General features: G+C 36.1%; 1 protein-coding gene across 9 annotated transcripts in view; it reads right to left on the reverse strand.

Moving 5' to 3' along the window:
- Positions 1-22,311, reverse strand: part of shank3a (SH3 and multiple ankyrin repeat domains 3a) — a gene marked incomplete at its 5' end in the record, with an annotated part of 375,301 nt that overhangs the window by 218,581 nt on the left and 134,409 nt on the right. For 6 of the 9 annotated variants that reach the window (XM_082181745.1, XM_082181746.1, XM_082181742.1 and 3 more), the window contains one exon: positions 10,026-10,402. The exons of 2 other annotated variants lie outside the window; for them this stretch is intronic. In XM_082181745.1, the coding sequence (XP_082037871.1) occupies positions 10,026-10,307 (282 nt within the window). Of the gene's footprint in view, positions 1-10,025; positions 10,406-22,311 lie in introns of all 9 variants that reach the window. One more of the 9 variants, XM_082181748.1, reaches the window with a different exon arrangement.

A 22,311-nucleotide genomic window follows, 5' to 3' on the forward strand; every position in this document is an offset into this window, starting at 1 on the left:
TACACAATCATTGAGGAATTTTAACCAAAGTATGTTACAAACTTTACATGAAAACCTTAAAGAATCATACCAACTAGTGGAAAATGGGCATCCGATGACCCCTTTAATCAAAATTTTACTTTCTTTCTCTTTAAAACAGGGGAAAAAACAATTCTGTTCAAGTATTAGTAAATGTTCAAATTAATATTCACAAAGATTAATAAATGCTGTAAAAGTGCAGTTCATTATTAGTTCACGCTAACTAATGTAGTTAACTAATGTTAACTAATGAACCTTATTCTAAAGTGTTATACCATTATAATTATTATTCAAAAAAAATGTTGAACAAAATAAGAAATATTACTAGAGTAGTTTAAGAATTTTATTTTTAAATACAACTGCAAAATAAGAACATCTTCACTAAGCTTTTATTTGGCGGAAATTTTTGAAGAAAAGTTTGCTGCATGATGCATTCCCAAATGCACGTTAAGAGCGACCCACACTCACAGCTAGAGGTCGACCGATAGTGGATTTTACCGATACCTATATTTAGGTTTGACCGTACATGTCGATAACCGATTATTCAACCAGTATTTTTTAAATGGATATTGGGATTAAAAACAAACATAACACTCCAAGTAAAACAGTACTGAACTGAAATATGCTAAATGAAATAAATATATAAATATGAATATATTAAAATGAGAAGTTCTACAGAACAAACTCTACAGAAAATAATTTAAACATTAAAATGTTACAGGTCAAATGTGTGTTTCTTTAGCCATAACCTAGAAACATAAATTTCATATAGGTAACACTTTGCAAGTTCCATTTGTTAGGATGTATTAGCTAGCTTTCATAAACTATATGCATTATGCAATATACGTTTTACAGCATGTAATAATATTTGAGCAATACAATTGTACCTTGATCATTCATGTTAGTTCATAGTAGGCTACATTAACTTAGATAATAACAGATCAAATAAAAATTGAATTTAAAATGTATTAGTAAATGTTGAAATTAACAAACTAACAATGAATAATACTTCTACAATATTTATTAACCTTAGTTAATGCTAAAATTGTAATCTTATTGTAAAGTGTTACCATTTCATATGAATCATGCTTACAGAAGATGGCCTTATTTAAATATCTGCAAAGGCCAGAGCATTAAAATTACATAAATGTAGACAACATGTATAGTCTCTCACTTTATTTGCTTCTATTTTAGAACACTTGATGATTATCTATTCAAAATAACATTATGTATTGTAGTGATAAAAACAATAACTGAAATCGAATGTGTTTCTGGTTTGTTTATGTTTCTGTCGGCTACATGAACATATCAATGTTGAGAAAGCAATCACGTCACTAGCTTTAAATATTAAACCTCGCCGGCTAATAAATGCATAAAAGTGACCAGCTGGATATAAGCTAATGCAAATAGATGGTAACAATTGCGACATAAAACATTTGGGTCAGGTTTGCGTATGTTTTTGTCACATTGTTTTAACCGCCACTAATAATGTAGTGTGTAATGTGTATTCATACTGTGTAATGACAGCGCACACTTCTCTATCCAACTAAAATGACCGGTGTGGATTTTTGCCGATAATTTTTGCCGATAAACTATCGGTACCGATATATCGGCGAAACCGATGAATCGGTCGACCTCTACTCACAGCAGATGCAGAGATGAGTAAAAGAACATGAAAACTCTGAAACGTGCTGTGCATATAATTATTTTATTAAATTGCAGCCTTGACGATTTGATAGGATTGTAATTTCGGTTGTGATATCCATTAATCCTGCACCGCCCTACATTATTTCCCACTGAATACTCAGAAATACACGACATAATGGCAGTTAAATGTGCTGTGAATGTTACTTCATGTTTTAAACACTCTTTAGACGTCTGTAGAGGAAGGCCAGGTGGACTCGACTGTAAGGTGTGTATTACAGCTGTCACTGTGCTCTGCGTCCATACTGTGCCACGCACGCCATCTGTCAACAGAAGATCTGGGACCAGGAGACTGATTACCAGAGCATTATGAGTGTGTACAATCACAAAACCACTCGGGGAACTGTTAAAATTGTGAACATTTAATGGGTTTTAAAATCCAATATGGTAAGCCTTCATAAAAATCATATAAAAATCATCTCGTGTAGCGTTTGGTTCTAGGCGTCCGAGACGTCCACCTAAACACAACGCAATAAAGATTAGATAATGATGCCAGTAAACAACTAAAAACTCTATAAAACACATAGAAATTCCACACACTACTCACTTCTATACTCAGGAGAGTTCTGGCATTGTGGTTAAAACTCAGGTTTGAACCTTTGAAAGGAACAAGCTATGAGAAATCACTCTTCTGACATGGTTCATATGACTGTTTCAAATTTTCTGCTTTATGTTTCAAAAAGACAAACATTTAAGATGTTACTTGATGAAAACTGCTGAAATTTTATTCAAGCTTGTCAAACATTTTAAATGAATAACAACTTCAGCTTCTCTTCTTCACAAAAAGCTATTGTGTGGCTTCAGAAGATTATATAACAAGTTACTTTGATTACATACTACTCTCCACACTCAGACGATGAAGCCACCAAACATCTTTCAGCACATTCAGATGGTTCCTTGAATATATTCTACAGATCTCAAAAACTGAGATCTGTTATTGGCTACTTTCTCAGGCAGCTTTTGGGAGTTGCTGCAGACATGAAATCAAGTTTTTGTTGCTTTAATGGCAAACTGCATGCATTTGAGTAGCACAGCTGAGCTGGGTAATCAACCTGAATGAACTAACTCGTGCCAGACATCCCTGTGAATGGGACAGACAGTTAATATGAAACCAATAAAGGGAGAGTTCACCTGAAATGAAAATTCTGTCATCATTTACTCACCCTCATGTCATCCCAAACATGTATGAATTTCTCTCCCACGTGGAACACAAAAGGGATAATATTGCAGAATGTCAAGAGTGCTCTTTTTCATAATGGGGATTTTCATGCTATAAAAATGACAAAAGCATCATAAAAGTAGTGCACTATATTCCAAGTGAAACAATATCTTTGTTCACTGCAAAAACAAAAACAAAACAAAAAAGTGACTCAGTATTTTGTCTTGTTCTCCACTACAAGTATCTTAACATTCTTAAATCAGCATACGCTGTAAAAAAAAATGACATCCCCAAGTGAAAAATTTCAAGTGACCGATAACATCTACATTTTTCAATTAGTCTGACGTATTATTTCTCATTGAGCCAATGTTAACAGACTATTGCAACAAGAATTTCACTTGGGCCAATTGAATAATTTTGATGTTATTGGTCACTTGAAATTTTTGATTTGGGAGGGTTAGAAATTTTTTACAGTGTACTGTATTTACTTGAGAAGCAGAATTAAGATATTAACTGAGCTTATGCTTAAACCAAGAAAAATATTTACCAATTGGTTCTGAAAAAGAAAATTGGTAACACTTTACAATAATGTATTAACTAACATGAACAAACCATGAGGAATAAATGTGTTACTGTACATGTTAATCTTTGTTAATGTAAGTTAATAAAAATGCAGCTGTTCATCATTTGTTCATGTTAGTTCACAGTGCATTAACTAATGTTAACAAAATACAACTTTTGATTTTAATAATCATGGATAAGTAAATGTTGAAACTAACATTAACAAAGATTAATAAATGCAGTAGAAGTGCAGTTCACTATTAGTTCATGTTAACTAATGTAGTTAACTAATGTTAACTAATGAAACCTTATAGTAAAATGTTACCAGAAAATATATTCAAAGGGAAAACAAGTTCATTTTCTGACCTCTTTGGCAGATATTTTGTCTTGTTAAAGCAAAAACTCACTTAATATTGATTAATTTTTCAGAAAACAAAACTAATGTCATTTTGCTTATGAAGTAAATGTATCTTGATTTAAGAATGATTAGATATTCCTACAGGAAAACAAGACAAAAATACAGAGTAAGAAAATCATTTTTGCAGTGTTTTAGGTACAGACTAAAATCTAAGTAATTATTTACTGAAAATCCTCTCAGCGTAGCTCTCAAATCACATTCAATTCAAATACTGCATGTCAAGAAGTTTGACGTCAATGATGTCAAGCCTCATTGATGTTAAACCAAGCATATCGAATCTTGACGCATGAGATTTAATAACTACTTTATAAAACTACTTAATAATTACTTAAATTTCATGCACAAAGCTGTCATATGGCTTTTGAAGACTTGAAATGTGGCGCATGAAGGATTTGGACTACATTTATGTGGCTTTTTTTTATCATTTTTTGGAGCTAAACAGCCCCATTCCCCATTATGAAAAAGAACAGTCTAGATATTATGCAATATGTCTTCTTTTGTGTTTCACAGAAGAAAGAAAGTCATAAAGGGTTCAGAATAACATAAGGGTGAGAAAATGATTACAGAATTTTCAGTTTAAAGGGAACTAGCCTATTCCTTTAAGCAAAACCAATATTTGAGAAAGGAAAAGTTGAACATGAACATAATTTGTCTTTGAAAAAAAAAATTGAATTTCACACATGAGATACGAGCATGTTACTAGTTTCCTTAGTCATCCTTTTACCAAAGATGAAGAGTGCACACACCCACACGCATACAGCAAAACTTTCGTCTGTAATCTAGTGTAAAGCGTAACATTTCTCTCCCAGCAGTGAGATCCCTGTAGTCTTCTCTGTGTGTAAGTATTTCACAGGTGTCCCTCTGCGATTAACGTCAGGGAATAGGGCTTTTGTCATACTTTGAAATCTTTAACCAAAACCCTCCAGAGATATGCGCTCTTCTCTACACATCACTTCTTTATCCATCTTTCCCCCTCTCTTTTCATTATGACACATAGTCTTATGGAAGTCACCCTGCAGTGAACATAGCCAACAATGGTCGCAAGTGAAACTGTAAGCAGATGCTCTGCGTAATGCAAGTTGAGGGATCGGTAAAAAGAGTGACCCAATCCCTAAAGCAATCAAACTTACACAATATACATGGCAGATACAGCTCCTCAGGTCCAAACCTTTCAGAAACTATTCAAACCAATTCGGACCACATACACTTTTCAACTTGACTTCTTTATTTCAGAAAGGACTGAAATAATTTTTTCTAGCTGTATAATGGAAGATTGTGATAACCTTTAGAAAAAGTATACAAATATTTTTAAAATGCTAAAAATTTTATAAAATATTTGATATGCAGTTAAATGCTCCTTCTACATAATAATAAAATACCCTCACCCCCCAAAAAACAACCCTAACCATAATACCAAAATACATAAGGAAATATATAAATATATAATTACTAAATAAATAATTACATATATAAAAACGCTGACCTTTCACCACTGTATCACACAAGCAAGCAAATAAATAAAAACTGAGCTTTCACCTCTACCGATTCCTCTACCTTCACCTCTTTTATCACAAAAGTTTTGTGTTCCCCCAAGAAAGCTTGTGTTTGCTCGCAAAATCTTTGCGTTCCCTCACAAAACTTTTGTGAGAGAATGTATTGACATTCAATTTTTTTCTCCAATCTAGAATTGTCAAAAAGTAGCGACTTCGGTACCAAGTCGGTACTTAAATTAAAAAAATGTGATGCTTTGAGCGATGTTGAGTGGAATCGTAAACACCTCTGATTGGCCATTGTACTCACGCACTCATCGGATATGTCTGTGATTGGCTACAATGATAAGCGCTTGTAAATATACATCAATGACGCTCTTCACCGATGCACAGATACAGACGGGAGTGTTTGAAAGCAGGCGTCTATCAGTGGACCGGTCCGCTAATAGACGCCTGCTTGTGCTTACAAACACTCCCGCTTTCAAAACACTTTCAAACACTTCCATGTGCTCTCAAACACTGCGTTGATCATTGTAGCCAATCACAGACATATCTGATGAGCGAGTGAACACAATGGCCAATCAGAGGTGTTTATGATTCCGCTCAACAGTGCTCAAAGCGTCACAATTAAAAAATTTCTCATATTTTTTTCCATCACCACGGAGATGGTGATCACGTACGGAGCCCATTTAGGGGCCACACCACAACATGCCAATGAACTGATATCTTTAGAGCTTGACTGTTGAAAATCCATTTAGTTGTACATGCATACATAGTCATACACCTTTCCACATGAGGTCCAACTGCTCACAATGTCATGACGTTGAAGGCTTATAAAAGCAGTGTGGAGAGACCATTGTTGTAAAAATAAAAGCCTCAAAGACTGGCTATCCATCCAAAAAGAGCAATAAGGACCCTGGCCACTCATGTTTACTAAACCTGTGCCAGCATCTAGATTTGCCAACTGGCACTTACAGGACTTCAAAAAAAGACTGAAGAAAAGGTTTCTCAGATGTCTTTGGCTTGAATTCCAAGCACCATTTCTGATGAAAACTTACTTGCCAAATACCATGAAGTCAAGCAGGTTCCTGTATCAGGAAGCTTTTTTTTATGGGCTAGAGATTTGCGAGATTTGATCATTAGAAGGAGCTAATTGAATGGAACAAAAAACAAAGATGTCAGCAAAGGAAGAAACTCACCAGTCTTAGACTACGACAATGAGCCATACTTGTTGTAAGGACAGGTTTTTGGACGTCTCTAATTGGCACAGAGAAAGCCAAGATTTAATCCCCACAGAAAAATGTGTTCAGAGACCTTGAGATTACAGTTCACAGATGATCCACAAAGCATCTTTATGGGCGAGACAGTAAAAACTGACCAAATTCAGTTCTGCAAATCTGGTAGACTTAAAGCCTACTAAAGTCTCACAGCTGTAATCCCTGCCAAAGGCAGCTCTGCAAAATAGTGAATGAAGAACCTGAATTTAGATGTCAATGGAGGATTCCAAAAAGTGTACTTTTTAGTTTTAATCTGAAGGCAAAAGAAGTTTTAATTAATTTTGAAATATGTCAGTGAAAAACTTTATGTGCTGAATAATTTCTAGCTGCAAAGGGATATTTTACATATCACAACTCAGGAAAAAAAAAATCTCTTTAATATATATTTATTTCTCCTAAACGGCATTGAGATAAACTGGAGAGCAAATGGAGACTTTGGATTTTTCTCCCAGGACAAACTTTCCATTAATCTCCTTGAACAATGTTTCAGACTGGGCTAAAATTTGCAAAAAAAAAAAAAAAATCCACAATCAAACACCAGAAATCTTAATATGGTCCCTTGCAAGAGGACCGTAATAATTGTGGTTCATTGAAATCATGAAGTTTTAAAACCCCTGATCTAACAAAACTTACACCAAAGACCCCTTCCACCTCAAAAATACACATGCGAGACAGTAGTGATATCTCATGTTCTCATAAGTTGGATGTTGGCATATGAGAATAACGGTTGCAATCTGATATTGTTTATTTGAATTATAATGCTCCTAAAGATAGTATCAGGATTTATTGGGTGCGAGTTAGCATTTGAAAGGCGTGTGGCAGTGGGATGTACCAGTGAAAATCTGGCATTTAACAGATTCTTTCTGCTCTCATTCACCTCTCCTTATTAACATAGAGTCTTGGGCCCTGCAAAAGGACAGCACTCGTTAACACTATAGATCTCTGCTTTTAATGAGGCCCCGACACATAACCACACATACATTCAACCAGAAGTCCATTCTAATGCATGCATGGTCACAAATGCACACTCATACAGCGCTCAGAGTGAAGATGAAAGATTCAAGGAGAAACACATTTCTGACAGGCAGAATGAGCCATTGATCTATAGGCTCACTCATTCTGCTGCAGTTACTCACTTCATTGGCGTCAAATGTGCTGAAGGAACCCAACTAAACGGGCTGAGAACCATGCAGCAAACCTTCTTATAACCAACCAACACAATATTCAGAGTGTTAGTCAATCAAAATAGGGTTTTCAATAATTATTTAAACCTTAACTTAATAACTTAAACATTTGGTAACCCCCAATCTTCAATATTTGGTTATATTCTTAGAATCCAACGTCAACATCTCAGTCCAAATGATTAAGACTGGAATCTGAACAAACCAGCAAGGATCACCCTTAGTCCAACAGAAATAAACCCACCCACTCGGAGCTACTAATGACTAACAAGTTGCTGTTTGTCACTAGTAGGTGTTCCTACTCGACTGTCAAATTCATCTGTGTCAGTTAGTGGATCACGTGAACTTCATTGTTTGCACATTTGCTCATCATGTAGCCAATGGCCAAACGCTACATTACCACTGGCTAAAGGAGACCGCTTGACACTGCCCAAAACACCACAGATATATCACGTTTGGTTGCCTTCAGCTTGGTGTGTAAATGCTTTCAGTGCACAGACAATAAAATCATTGTACATGCACAGTTTAGGCATTTGGACATATGTTTTGCATTTTTACAACTGTAATTGTGCATTAGTAAAGGGACAATTTTGTTAACCAACCATATCCAAGCTAAAATGAAAGTTGCCAGCTAAAATCTGAATTAAATTCAAATGTGATTTAAGGACTAAACCAACCAGAAACTATAACACTATCAGCAGACTTTGAAATGCTTCTGACAGATGTCACTGCCAACACCTCACAACGATTGGCTGACAGCTGCCTCTTATTTGCATAAAGTTATAAAGCATTTCTCATCTTTTGATGCTCTCACCTCATGCTCCTCACCGCTGTCAATCGCAAAATCCCTCATGCGAGCCTGCTGCTTAGTTTCAAGGGGTCAAGGTTTAGCATGGCCCTGTTAGCACCTGCTAGTAATGTAGATGCAGTAACTCCACAGATGGTTCTTTTGACGTCCGTTCAAAATAAGGTGTGTATTCTGACGAAATACAGATTTTTAGAAGTAACGTACGCTACCGGTCAAAAGTTTTGAAAAGAATACGTTTTGAGCAAAAGTGACAGAAAAGATATGTCACAAAAGATACGTTTTGAAAAATGTTGTTCTTTTGAACTTCCTATCCATCAAAGGACATAAATGGTAATAAAAAAATAACACAAATATTGAGCACCACAACCTTTTTCAATGTTGATGATAGCAAATCAGCATATTATAATGATTTCCGAAGGATTATGTGACACTGAAGATTGGTGTAATGATGCTGAAAATTCAGCTTTGCCATCACAAGAATTTATTTATTTTTAAAATATATTCAAATAGAAAGCCATTATTTTAAATTGAAATAATATTTCATAATAGAGGCTGCATTTTTGATCAAATAAATGCAGCCTCTGAAAGACTTCATAAACAAAAAAACTGTACAGACCCCAAACTTTTACACAGTAGTGTAATTAACGTACATATAATTGCGTTGGGAATGTTAACGGACAGCTGTCGCATGTTACTATAATTCTTCTCAGCTCAACACAGTGATGTCCAGTAATGTCAGTAATGTCCAGTAAACTGCCAGTTATCACTGAAAATTAATGATTGCTGCAAATTATTGTTTAAACACACTTAACATGTCACAACTAACCTAAGATAAAAAAAAAATAAAAAAAAATTAAAGCCATGCTTAAACGCAATTAAAGTTCATGCACCCCTCTAAATCCTGGATGCAGCGTGTGCAATACTGAAAAAAGGTATTAAATTAAAAATGCCACCTGCAACTGTAACACCTGTATCTGTCCAATAGAAACAGGTGAGTAACAGCACTTCAACACCACACTCTCATATCCATCAGCACCATATGTCGTCCGAGAGGGCCCTGGGGACAAGGTACAATACGCTGCAACCGAACTGACAAGTCTGACAGCCTCGCGACAGGGGGGAAAAAGTCCCTGTGAATTACAGTAAAGCTACAATAACCCACCCAGTCACTGTATCTACCTTCTCTCTCCCTCTCTCTCTCTCTCTCTCTCTCTCTCTCAAAGTGGCCAGTTTTCAAAGTCCGCTGCAGACGCACTAATGCAGACGGGTTACATTCAAGAGCAAAAAGCACAAGAGGAAGATGAAAAGGTAAAAAAGAAAGAGAGCAATCATGTGCACGCTGAAAAAGAACAGGACAGGCAACAAAAAAAAAAAAACGAGAGAGAGTTTGGAGCACTGACAGAACTCACCGTTTGCTGCAGGTCAGGGATGCCTATGCGGACGACCAGTGTGTTGCCCTGCGGTTCCTCCATGGGGCCGGCGTGCGGAGAGCGGGAGCTGTCCCCCCGGCTGGTGCTGGGAAGAGGCTGCGCAGGGCGAGAGTAGATGAGGAGAGGGAGAGAGAGAGGCAGCGAGAGAGGGAGAGAGAGGGGGAGGGCAGAGGGGGGCTCAGACGGGAGTTCAGGCTGCTGCTGTGGACGATCTCTGGGCTGGGAAGGCTCATGTTTGCCCGAGCCCGCACTCACAGGCATGCTCTGTGTGTGTGGAGCTCCGACTGCATAGTGCCTCGCTCACGCATACGCGTGCGTGCGCGCGCACACACGCACACACACACACACACAGGGAGCTTCTGGCACACACACACACACAAGCACAGGGAGAGAGAGAGTGAAAGCGGGGAGGGGAGATGCGATAGGGGGAGATGCAAGAGAGAGAGTGAGAGAGTGAGAGAGAGAGAGAGAGAGGGGGGGGGGGGTTAGATGTGTGCTGTGATTAAAGGGTTAGTTCACCCAAAAATGAAAATTCTGTGAGTAATCACTCACCCTCATGTTGTTCCAACCCCGTAAGACTTTTGTTCATCTTCGGAACACAAATTAAGATATTTTTGATGAAATCTGAGAGTTGGCTCACTCCTTCATAGGCTGCCAGGTAATCGATATCTGCCATCCCAGAAAAGTTAGTAAAGACATTGTTAAAATAGTCCAAATGACTACAGTGGCTCAACCTTAAGTTTATCAAGCGACGAGAATACTTTTTGTGCGAAAAAAAAACTAAAATAACGACTTTATTCAACTATTAATTTTCTTCTGTGTGGGCCTCTGAGTGAGTTCACATAGTGTAACAGCGCAGCGCTTCTGGGTTGTACGTCAGAACGTAGGCTCACTATTGGCCGACGCTGATGCTGGCCAATAGTGAGCCTACGTTCTGACGTACAAACCAGAAGCGCTGCGCTGTTACACTACATCAACAGCTTAGGAGAATGACATGGAAGAGAAGAGGTGGAGGAATACAAAAAGTATTCTCGTCGCTTGATAAACTTAAGGTTGAGCCACTGTAGTCACTTGGACTATTTTAACGATGTCTTTACTAACTTTTCTGGGCTGGCAGATATCAATTACTTTGCAGCCTATGAAGGAGTGAGACAGCTCTCAGATTTCATCAAAAATATCTTAATTTGTGTTCCGAAGATGAACGAAAGTGGAACAACATGAGGGTGAGTAATCACTGACAGAATTTAAATTTTTGGGTGAACTAACCCTTTAAGCATTTTAAGCATCAAACCTGTAGGCTATAATGCCGGGTTAACACATTTCTGAATGTACAATAAAACAGGTTACAACAATATCATTAAATAATGCAAAATATCGGCTTAGCTCACAAGACAATTCAAATAATCTGTAACAGCTCTTTTGAATTCTTTATTCAATTCTGGAATTTATAATAGACTATATTGTTGACCCAGGTAACTAATACACTAGATTCATGTCTCTCCTTACACTCTTCACTACTATCAAATTAAACTCCAATCACATGATTCTAATATCCTGATTAGAATGTGATTATTATGCTGATTAGAATTCACATGATTAGCAATGTTGAAAACAGTTGTGTTGCTTAATATTTTTGTGAAAACCGTGATGCTTTTTTTTTCAGGATTCTTCAAATAGAAAGTTTTCTTGTAACATTACAAATGCCTTTACTGTCACTTTTTGATCCATTGGATGTGTCCTTGCTGAATAAAAGTATTAATTTCTTTAAAAAAACATTACTGACCACAAACTTTTATTATATATAAACATTTATACTACAGGGCCGTTGAATGCTTGAATCTGATTGGTTGAAGAACGTTCTAAGGTGTGCATTATTTTCAGGGAAACGCACGGCTAAAGTAGTTCCAGGCAGGTCTTGACCGCATTACAGTTCCATATCACTTCGCGTAGTCAACTGTAATAACGCAAAATAGGATACAATTCATAACAAGAAAAAGCATTTCGCCCCGTGCGCTTGATCTGCAATTTTCAATGTCTAGCTTCACAATCAATGGAAACATGCAGTTTAATTTTAATAAATAAAGTATATAGTCCTGTATAATCAATAGAAAATTAAACTGAATATAGGCTAAATGGATATAGTCCTGCAGCACGTTTTTTTTTTTTTGCAGATAATTTAACAAATAAATAATTATTGATAGGCCTACTTGTTAAAAGGGCTTTGTGTTTCATTTATTTGGCTAGTCTACTGTCATCTGTCAATAATAGAAAAAAAAAAAAGAATGAACGAATTAATTAAAACGAATTGATTTAATAAATAAAAAATAATAATGACGCACATGCTTTTCTGTCTCATTATTGCAACATCTCTCTCTAATAACTGCATTAATAACTGCATAAAGCCGGGGACACACTTTAAGGCCGGTTATGAATGTAATTTGATACTTATGACTGATCATGCCCAAACGCGTGTTCAGCGCGTTCAGTCTCTGTTCAAAGTCGGTGTTTAAAATCTGCTGCAGTCGATGAAAACAGTCAGAGAATGTGTCAGCTAGTCATGTGACCCCAGCATTAGTCTGCTATCAGCGGCTCAAACCTCCGTTACTAACTCTGAAATGACGTTTTGGAATTAGCAACGGAGGCATGGGATTAGATGCGTAAGAAATTAGTCCTACATACAAGAGCGTTTTAATGACAAAAACTTTACAAACGTCTTGAAATACATAATCTGAACAATGTTTCGAGGTGTGGTAACTGTAGTATAAGCGGAATAATTGACTTCAGGCCGTTGAATTATTAGAAAAATAATGCACACCCGAGGTGTAACGGCCACTCCGCTTCGCGTCGTGACCGCATTACCACCTCGGGTGTGCATTATTTTTCTAATAATTCAACGGCCTGTCGTCAATTATTCCTTACATAATTATTGAATAAAAAGAAGGAAAGAATTTAAACCTGTGGGCTATATAATTATTACAACATAATTAAATAAGGCAAAATGATCAGATCAAATACACACAATCTTAATGCAGGGCTCTGTGGAATACTTGATTCTGATTGGTCAGTTCTGTGGTATTTTGTATTGTGACACTAAACTCTTCAGGCTAATTGAACATTGGCCCAGGCATCTAATTTCCTACATGGCTGTGCTAGTTTCATACGCCTGAATCACTCCACACTCTTTCTTCTCGCATTATAATAAAATAAACTCCTAATCAATATTTAATGTCCAATCATTTTTTATTCAGTAAACAGCCATGTAATTTGGATAAAAGGATAATGTACTTTTTCACCCAAATCATAATTGCAAAATAAACCCATTCAGGCTTTACATATTTGATAACTGACAGAATTATAGTGTAAAATTAAAAGAGATTTAGAGTGGGAAAGGGAAACCTGTGGGCTTTGCAGTTTAACACACAACCTTACAGATTAAATGATGATATCAGATATACAGAGAATTCTAACGATCTAATAAATTTGATATGTGATAAGTGGCAGAGTTACAGTGTAAGAACTGAAGCAGATGAGAGAGAGAGAGAGAGAGAGAGAGAGAGAGAGAGAGAGAGAGAGAGAGAGAGAGAGAGAGAGAGAGAGAGAGAGAGAGAGAGAGAGAGAGAGAGACTGTTGAACTGCTGCGATATTGATTTCAAGCAAATATTGCCTTCACAGTCCACAGCAAAGCATCAACTACCAACACTATCTGACATAGTTTGGTGTGTGTTCACACATCGGCGAGTGTCATCTCATGATGTCAGTGCGTGTGTGTGTGTGTGTGTGTGTGTGTGTGTGTAAATTAACATTTGATCAGGTTGACTGAATCCTATGCAGCATGACTAGAGCAGTGCTGCAGGATAACATCACAAAACACCAATAAATGCTTCAAATGCCTACGGTCTGCTGCCTGTGTTCAAGTCAGTTTTTCATGCACACTTGGGGGCTTGCATCATGTTCAGGCTTATAATTAATAATAAAAAGAGTGAATCCATGCAGTCCAGTTCAACAAAGTGCAAAATGCACTGAAACGGCACTATACCTACACCTACACGTACATGCAACTACATTCATGCAAATACATGGCACTATCAGCTGGTGTCATGTACTCTTAGTGAACTCCCCCCTCAGCAAGCAACCAAATTGCAGGCAAGCAAGAAAGAAACAAATAAAGCAAGAAAGCCTGACATGTGATCAGCACAGAGTAAAAGAGTTATGGATTCACCACAGGAATCCCCTCCTGCCCATCATTGTGATGTCACAGTGCTAGAGCACCCGCTATTGGCTTCATCCGTGCCACTGACTCCTGCTCTCTTTTGATCACATGTGCACTCGTCTTTATCTCTGACGGCCAAAATCTGATTGACCTTGTGTCATTGTTCCACTTTATTATGCAGTTCATTTCAATCTCGACCGCTCCTATGACATGCTTTCACTCAGTCTCTTTCTCATTCCTTTGTTATCCTGTTCCTCGTTTTCTCTCTCTCTCTCTCTCTCTCTCTCTCTCTCTCTCTCTCTCTCTCTCTCTCTCTCTCTCTCTATACAGTATTAACTGAATATTTCCTTCAATTTGTCTTGTTTGGCAGCATAATTGCATGTCTAAGTCTTTCTTGCGTTAACACTCATGAGCATATTATTTTCTAAACTGTCATTTTCCAGTGTGAACACACAGAGCTGGGCTTTATGTTGTGCCGCCTCTGTGGGAGGTTAAATCAAAAGACAGGCAGACGATGTAAAAACAGACGAAAGCTTTATAGTGTGCCACTAACACACAGATGATCCTAAAATCTTTAAAGTCCACTAGAGTTTCAAGCAGAAGAATTTATATGTTAGTGCAATTTAAAAAAAAAGGCAGCAATGCATTTTCAAGTATACTGTGTGAGACAACACAGTAAACATGATATTATAAAGACAATATGCGGTTTGCAATATTAAATGAGTTTGGCTTTTATTTGACATTGCACTAAAGCCAAACAAATGATTAAAATATTACCTAAAAAATGTTCTACCCAATATTAGAATAGTGAGCAAGCTAAAGGTGACAGAGGAAAACAAAACAAAAAACTCATTCATGAACTTGCGCATGCTGCAAGAAAAGAGAGATGAACAATTAATTAGGAAACAATTAGGAAATGTTTCATGGCTGTGACTTGATTTAAACGTTTTTTTGTTTTGTTTTGTTTTTTATAAAGGAAAAGAAGTTTGAAATATCCCACCCAAACATCCTGTTTCAAAAGAAAATAAACAGACATAGAGAAGAAAACTACAAGTAATTTAAAGGAGTTTTTGCCACTCTTAAGACAAAGCATCGCCACCCTAGAATTACCACAGTATAAAATATGTTTCCTGTACCGCTTTTCAACAGTGGAGCTGTAATTTAAGCATACCGCAAAATAATTGGAATGACACACGTCTTTCTAATAATTGTCCTTGCGCTTTGCATACTCCCAGTGTAGTCAACTTCATTTTGCCATCTGCCCAAAAAAAATACAATGAAATCAATATCATGGAAACCAGGTAATGCCGGCTTGTCTTAAAGCCAACTTAAAGTCTTGTTTAAAAAATTTAAATAGTTTGAAGGTAAAGTGCCAGGAATATACAGGATTAAAGGGTAGTCAGAAATTAATACATGCTTGGGTCATTTTCTTACGAATTACTGTGAATCAACCGCAAAATGATGCTACATCACAGAAATTTACTGCTCTTGTTTTGCTGTGAATTCACATGATAAAGTTGTTTTTAATCATGCCACTATATAGTTTACCACTGTAACTGTTTTGAAGTCATCACAATGGTGATTAGTGTTCCATTTGCTTGGGATCTTGGACCTTGTATATTCATATTCAAATTTGTGATCTAGCCAAGTCAGAAGTGAGACAAATGAAAACATTTAAAACGATGACAAAGCTAGAATATAAAATAAGCTAATTGGCAGATTTTAAGTAAGTCAAACTATCCTTTAGCTTTATTTCAGAATGAAGATTTACCAACATTTTATTTCAAATTCATAACTGTTTGTAGATGAATCTTTCACAATAGTGAAGCAGCTGCTGAGATACATCTTTGAAAGATGTGACATCATCTTGCAACATAATTTTTCAAAACACAACAATGGTGACACTGAACAAATAATAATAATAATAATAAGATAAACTCTGAACATTACAGAATAAACCAACACAAACTTCTGAAAGTGAACCAAAAAATAAGTTCAGCACCGCAGATAAAAACCAACAAGTATATAAAAAAAAACTCTACAGCATAATCTAATCATGCTGCATTGCATGATGGGTACTTTCATAGTACACTGTTTAAAAAAATAAAATAAAATAAAATTAAGTACAATCAACTTTTTTTAAAAGTCATTTCAACTTAAATTACATTCAACTGACTTAAATTAGATGAATCTTGTATAAAAAGTTAAAAATTGCTTAACTTATTTGATGTGTTAAAGCAATGTAAAATGTAAAAACATGTCAAATGATTGATCATTTCATTCTGTTACAGTGTGCATACAGTATGCATACAGAAAATCATTGTTTTTCTCAAATTTGTTTACAGTAATTGTTGTGTTTTATAATACTGTAAACTCACATTAATTGTTTTATTTTTTTTTTTTTTTTTTACAGTACAATTGTAAAAATTTGACTAAAATTGTCAGTAAAGTACTTTTACAAGAAAGTAATTTAACAAGAAATTTCAGAGAATGCAGTTAGATACAAGAGAAGTTCTACTTTGGAATATGTGTGGAAACCTGAAATATACTGCAATTTCACACTAAAATATTTAACAGTGTAAAAATTCAAGCTTAGAGACATTTGGGATATATTGATGTTTTCGATATACAGTGTCTTGATTTGGTACCCTGGATATTGACTTTAAAATTAAAAAAATATTATTATTATTTTTAAACAGTATAGATGATTACTCTGTGGCAATAAAACCGTTTCACATATTCATGAACACAAATGTGTATGTCAGGCAATAAATCCACAAAAACTATACATGAGCACTTGCTTTGGTGTTGCCACCCCTCATAGTCTTCACGCCACTCCTTTGACACCCTGTAAATCATTTTCTAGATCCGCCCCGTCAAGGAAGGCAGTACGTTGCTTAATTCACTGCTGCAATCAGCTTTAATCTGAAAATCAGTCAACGTTACATGCACACACACAAAATGATGATTAAACACACTGCATGCAGTGCCTTGTGCGTATGCATGAACTAACTAAGAGCAACATGCATAATAATGTAGCTTTCACTGCTCATACTGTATAAATGATGACACAAACAATAGAATATCACATTTAAAACCGTATATAATCCTTAGCTTATGTTATGGAAGCCTGGTAAGTCTGATTGTGTTTCAGGTCATTTGCCAACACCATTCCCGCTTTCTTCCCCAGTCGTTTACTCTCTCATTAAAAGAACGTCTTCATCAATAATGGCTAAAAATAACATCTGCAGTATGACTTTGTGTAGACATTTCTCAGTGACTGGCAACAGCTCAAAGACAGATTTAGCAGAACAACAGGCCTGCACACATAAACAAGCCTGGCATGTGATGCTAATATCAGCAGAACTCAGCTAAATAGTCTTTAGTCTATTAAAGACAGATAGAAAGGAACAACTTTCTGAGAAAACAGCAACAAAAACCAAAAAGCCTCCACTGATACCATGAGTGAGACTCAAAGTTTCTGAGGAAGTTGAGGCAAATCCGTCTGTGATCAGTCGGGCTTGTGCGAGCAGATGAAATGGTCTCACACATTCTGTGAGTCTGTGAGCATGTGCACCGCTTCCAGATGGAGAATGAGACACATCAGCGGTGAACCCCAGTCACCACAGCGGATGTTCAAATCACACCACTGCCATCTGCCCAGAACACACATAACGCTGACACACTCATCTGATGAACTTTACAGAAATGCTATTTATTTTACATTTATAATGCATTATATGTGATATTTGTTGTTACAAATCACACCTGATATTACATACCTACAATTTCCATGAAATCTGACATTTTTAGTGTGATTGCAAAGTTTAAAATAACAAACAAACAAAAACGAAGAACATTTTAAACGCTACAAGTGAATTTAGGCATCACATTATAAAAATGCCCAATATGGAAAGTAATATTAATTTTGAGATTTGTTACATATTACATTTAACTGCGTAAATTCATTAATATTAGTGCTTTAAAGATGAACTTTAAATGAGTGTTAATTGATGGCAAAGATGATCAATTTAAAATGAGCATGAATAAATGTAAAATTTTAGCTGATTATTACTTTTTTTTATATTTTAATATCAATCATCACATATAACATTCAATTATTTATAATTAAATTACTTAATTTAATATAATTAAATTCTATAGTCTATATATGGATAGTGGAAAATGTATGTACTTAATTTACTTACCGATTTATTTTATTTAAAATTCAACTATTAATTGGATTTGATAAAAATACAGACATTATAAAACTTAAAATAATATTCCTAACCATTACTATTATACACTTCATGCCACTTTTGATTGAGTCAGTTAAAATAAAAGAATCCAGTCTAAAATAATCTGGAAATCTACCTACTGAAATGAGAGAAAAAAACGGCCAATAATCAATTTATTACTGATATATTATGCATCCCCAGCAAGAACGTGTCCTGCCCCCTGTCACGAGTGCTGACTCAAACCAATCTACAAGGTACCACATGCCTACATAACCAGTGACAAAACCACTGTAGAAAAATAAATGTTCGTATGCTAAAAAAAACTATTGCTGTCCATTTCCATCATCAATGCTGCTGTCGCTACTCAGGTACTTGTGTCCATCTCTAACAGGCGCATCTGTTACAGTTTGCAATATATTCAGAAAACGACATTGCCAACAAGTTTATTGCCGTCCAGAGCTATTACACACTCCATTCATTTGAAAAGTCTCCAAAGACAGAACGAGTCGAGAAAGTGAGGGAGATCGTGATAGTTTGCTGCTCGAAGAGGCTCTGACTGTTAAAATGATGCTTAAAAGTTGGTGGTGTCAGAAAACATATTTCATCTCCATTACATCATACCCCGCTAAAGATAGAGACTATCTATAGACTAGAGCTGGCCATCACAGCCTTTACAACCAACACACACTCAGAACAGAGACGTCTGCGTGTTTCCAAGCGTGTACGTGTAAGCGAATGTGTTATTTTGCGTTACATTTCTCCAAAGCAAGTTCTGTTGTATGGAAAAATACATGATTTTGTTGGCAGGCTAAGTGAGGTTATGGGGTTTAAAGGGGTGGTTCGGGATTTTTAACATCGGACCTCATTTTTAAGTCAGCCTGGTTGTTATTCATCAGTGGAGACATTTTTTTTTCAAAATTATCCAGTCCTTATATTTGGATAGTTAGCCGATGCTAGGCTAGCGCGAGTCAATGGTATATGTTAGCCAGCCATTAAAAACCGTTTTACCCACTCCACAGTGCACCAAACGCAAATCAATTATAACACTAGACTATCGATGCAAATGTCCGTTGAGAGAATAATGTTAGAAATCAAACTTACCTTTCATCTCAATGATCCCAAAGGAACTAGTTTCTCAGCAGCTGCGGAATTTTACTTTGCTCCGGTTAGTAATGCGGCAAAAAGTAAACACAGAACAGAAGCGCACTGTAATCAGTGTACCAGCGGCAGGTAAATACACTTGCGTCATGTGTGTACCGGCTCACTCGGTTGCCTAGGTAATCAATATCACTCCGCTGCTGCTGTAGACAAGGCTTATGATTACAGGGAACAAATTATAACTAATGCAATGTGATGAAAGGTAAGTTTGATTTCTAACATTATTCTCTCAACGGACATATACATCGATAGTCTAGTGTTGTAATTGATTTGCGTTTGGTGCACTGTGGAGTGGGTAAAACGGTTTTTAATGGCTGGCTAACATATACCATTGACTCGCGCTAGCCTAGCATCGGCTAACTATCCAAATATAAGGACTGGATAATAAAAAAAAAAAAATGTCTCCACTGATGAATAACAACCAGGCTGACTTAAAAATGAGGTCCGATGTCAAAAATCCCGAACCACCCCTTTAAGATTGTATTCCCCTGCTGGGTATCTCTACCCAAATCTTCTTCTTTCTACACAACACAAGATGCATGTTGCTGCTCTGCGTATCGCTCCTGCATATGGTCTCCAATGATTCCCCCTATTTTCAATCCTGCTGTCAAACAAAGTGAATTATTCATGTTCTCACTGTACACTAGGCTCTGTGCACAAACTGGGCAATGTATGCACATTTTTATTATGGCCGAAGCTTGAGCATGTCCAATGTCTGGACTAAACATCTGCCCCCAAAAATCCCTTGAGGTTTGATCTGAATCAGCCCCGGATGTGGACCTAAATCAAGATCTTCATCTGAAAAAAGTCTCTCACCACCATAATCCAGACCTCAGGGTCTCTATAGAGTTTATCTGATACCAAATAGCGTGAATAATATTGTTAATGTTTTATTAATGGCTGCTGGATTCCTTTGATAATGAATGAAAATTTCATTTTATTTATGTAAATGTATCATCTTTCATGTAAACCCTACTTTGTGGATCCGTTTACACAACAAAATGCTGTACTTATCAATGTAAGCAAAGTTTTTTTTTTTTTTTTTTTTACAGCTGCATTGAAAGATCTTCAGGAGAAGATAAAACATCTTGATGTGCTTCTTTATCCCTTTATCCCTTCTGTATATTTACAGACATAATGCCGAGGATAAAACGGCGCAGAAAAAGACTCTGAACACTGAGTTAACATCAAACAGCACAAACAGAAACATACCTCCAGGGTTCCGTACGACACCACAAACATATCACAACAACCATGAGAACCGGAAATTAATTAGGTTATAATGAGAAAAGTCAGTTAATCGGGATAAGGACATAGGAAAATAAAGAATCATACAGTATCGCTCATAAATAGACAAGCGTGTCTGAGATAATTTGCTACCATCAGTAGTATTTTACAGAACTACAAAACACTTCAAAAAATAGATTAAAGAGACTAAACAACTAAATAAGCACACACTTGAAATTAAAGTACATGAATCCCCACCCCAAGTTGAGTACAAATTGTAGACTGTTGTCGAGTTGTAGGATTACAAATGTAAGAATATGTTTAAGATCTGCTGATCCTACTTCCTTACATAACATCCCATGAAAAACTAAGGTGAACTACACTGTATTGGGCATTCAAGGTGAACATGATGGCATCAATTTACTGATTAGATTCAATATAGTTTCCATTGAAGGGGTTTTGTTAGTCTTTGATCTTCCTACTGAGAGTCAAACTATGTGTGAATGTTTACATGGTTTTAGTTCTTGTGACCATGTGTTGTTTATACAATTTGAGGGGTACCATTATCTTCAGTTGGGGGTAATTACCTCTATTGTCTTTAGATGATTAGATTTAGTGGTCATCTCTAAGGCTGTGTGTAAGGTCAACACTTTCAAAGAATGTCAGCACCTTTAAGGACAGCCCACTGAATGCCTATTAGATACCATGTAAAGTTCCCTTAGTCAGACTTGATGACTGTAGCTATGACAGCTCGTGCTCTCAATAAAGAATCCTTCTGAAGATACAACCAAGTCTCCTGGTCTTCGCTTCTGAGTTTCCTACAAGTACTTCAATTTAAGTATAAGTGGAGACTACCAATATTCACAAGTTCTTACTTTATTTACTCAACTTATTGAGGTATTTAATTTACATTAGATATTTCCAAAAATATATTATCTATTAGATTATTATTATTCTTGCTATTTTGAAAGTGGAAAATATTAAGTACTTTATTTACCTACTGATTTAACTGATTTAAACTATAGGTATTTCCTTTAATCATTTACTTAAAATGTAATTAAATTTATTGGTTATAAAAGACAAAAATAATTTCCAAATTCCCAAAATAAATACTAACAGATTTTATTATTATTATTATTATTATTATTCGGCTATTATTATTATTACTGCTTACATTTCAGTCTATTTTGAAATGTACAGATTTATTTGCCAACAGATTTATTTGATTTAAACTATAGGCAATTCCTTTAAGTATATACTTCTAAAAAATCCCTTGTAAAAGGGGTCCAAAGGGGTTTATTTGGGGTCCAAATTCCCCAAATAAATACTAACAGATTTTATTGTTAATATTATTGAATGAATCTGCGCACCGCATGGCCCCAGTCAAATTAATCTGGACATGCTACTGTACTTAATTTTGCTTATAGGTTAT

Source organism: Leuciscus leuciscus (assembly GCF_965113295.1).
Source record: "Leuciscus leuciscus genome assembly, chromosome: 10".
In the NCBI taxonomy this organism is placed as follows: domain Eukaryota; kingdom Metazoa; phylum Chordata; class Actinopteri; order Cypriniformes; family Leuciscidae; genus Leuciscus; species Leuciscus leuciscus.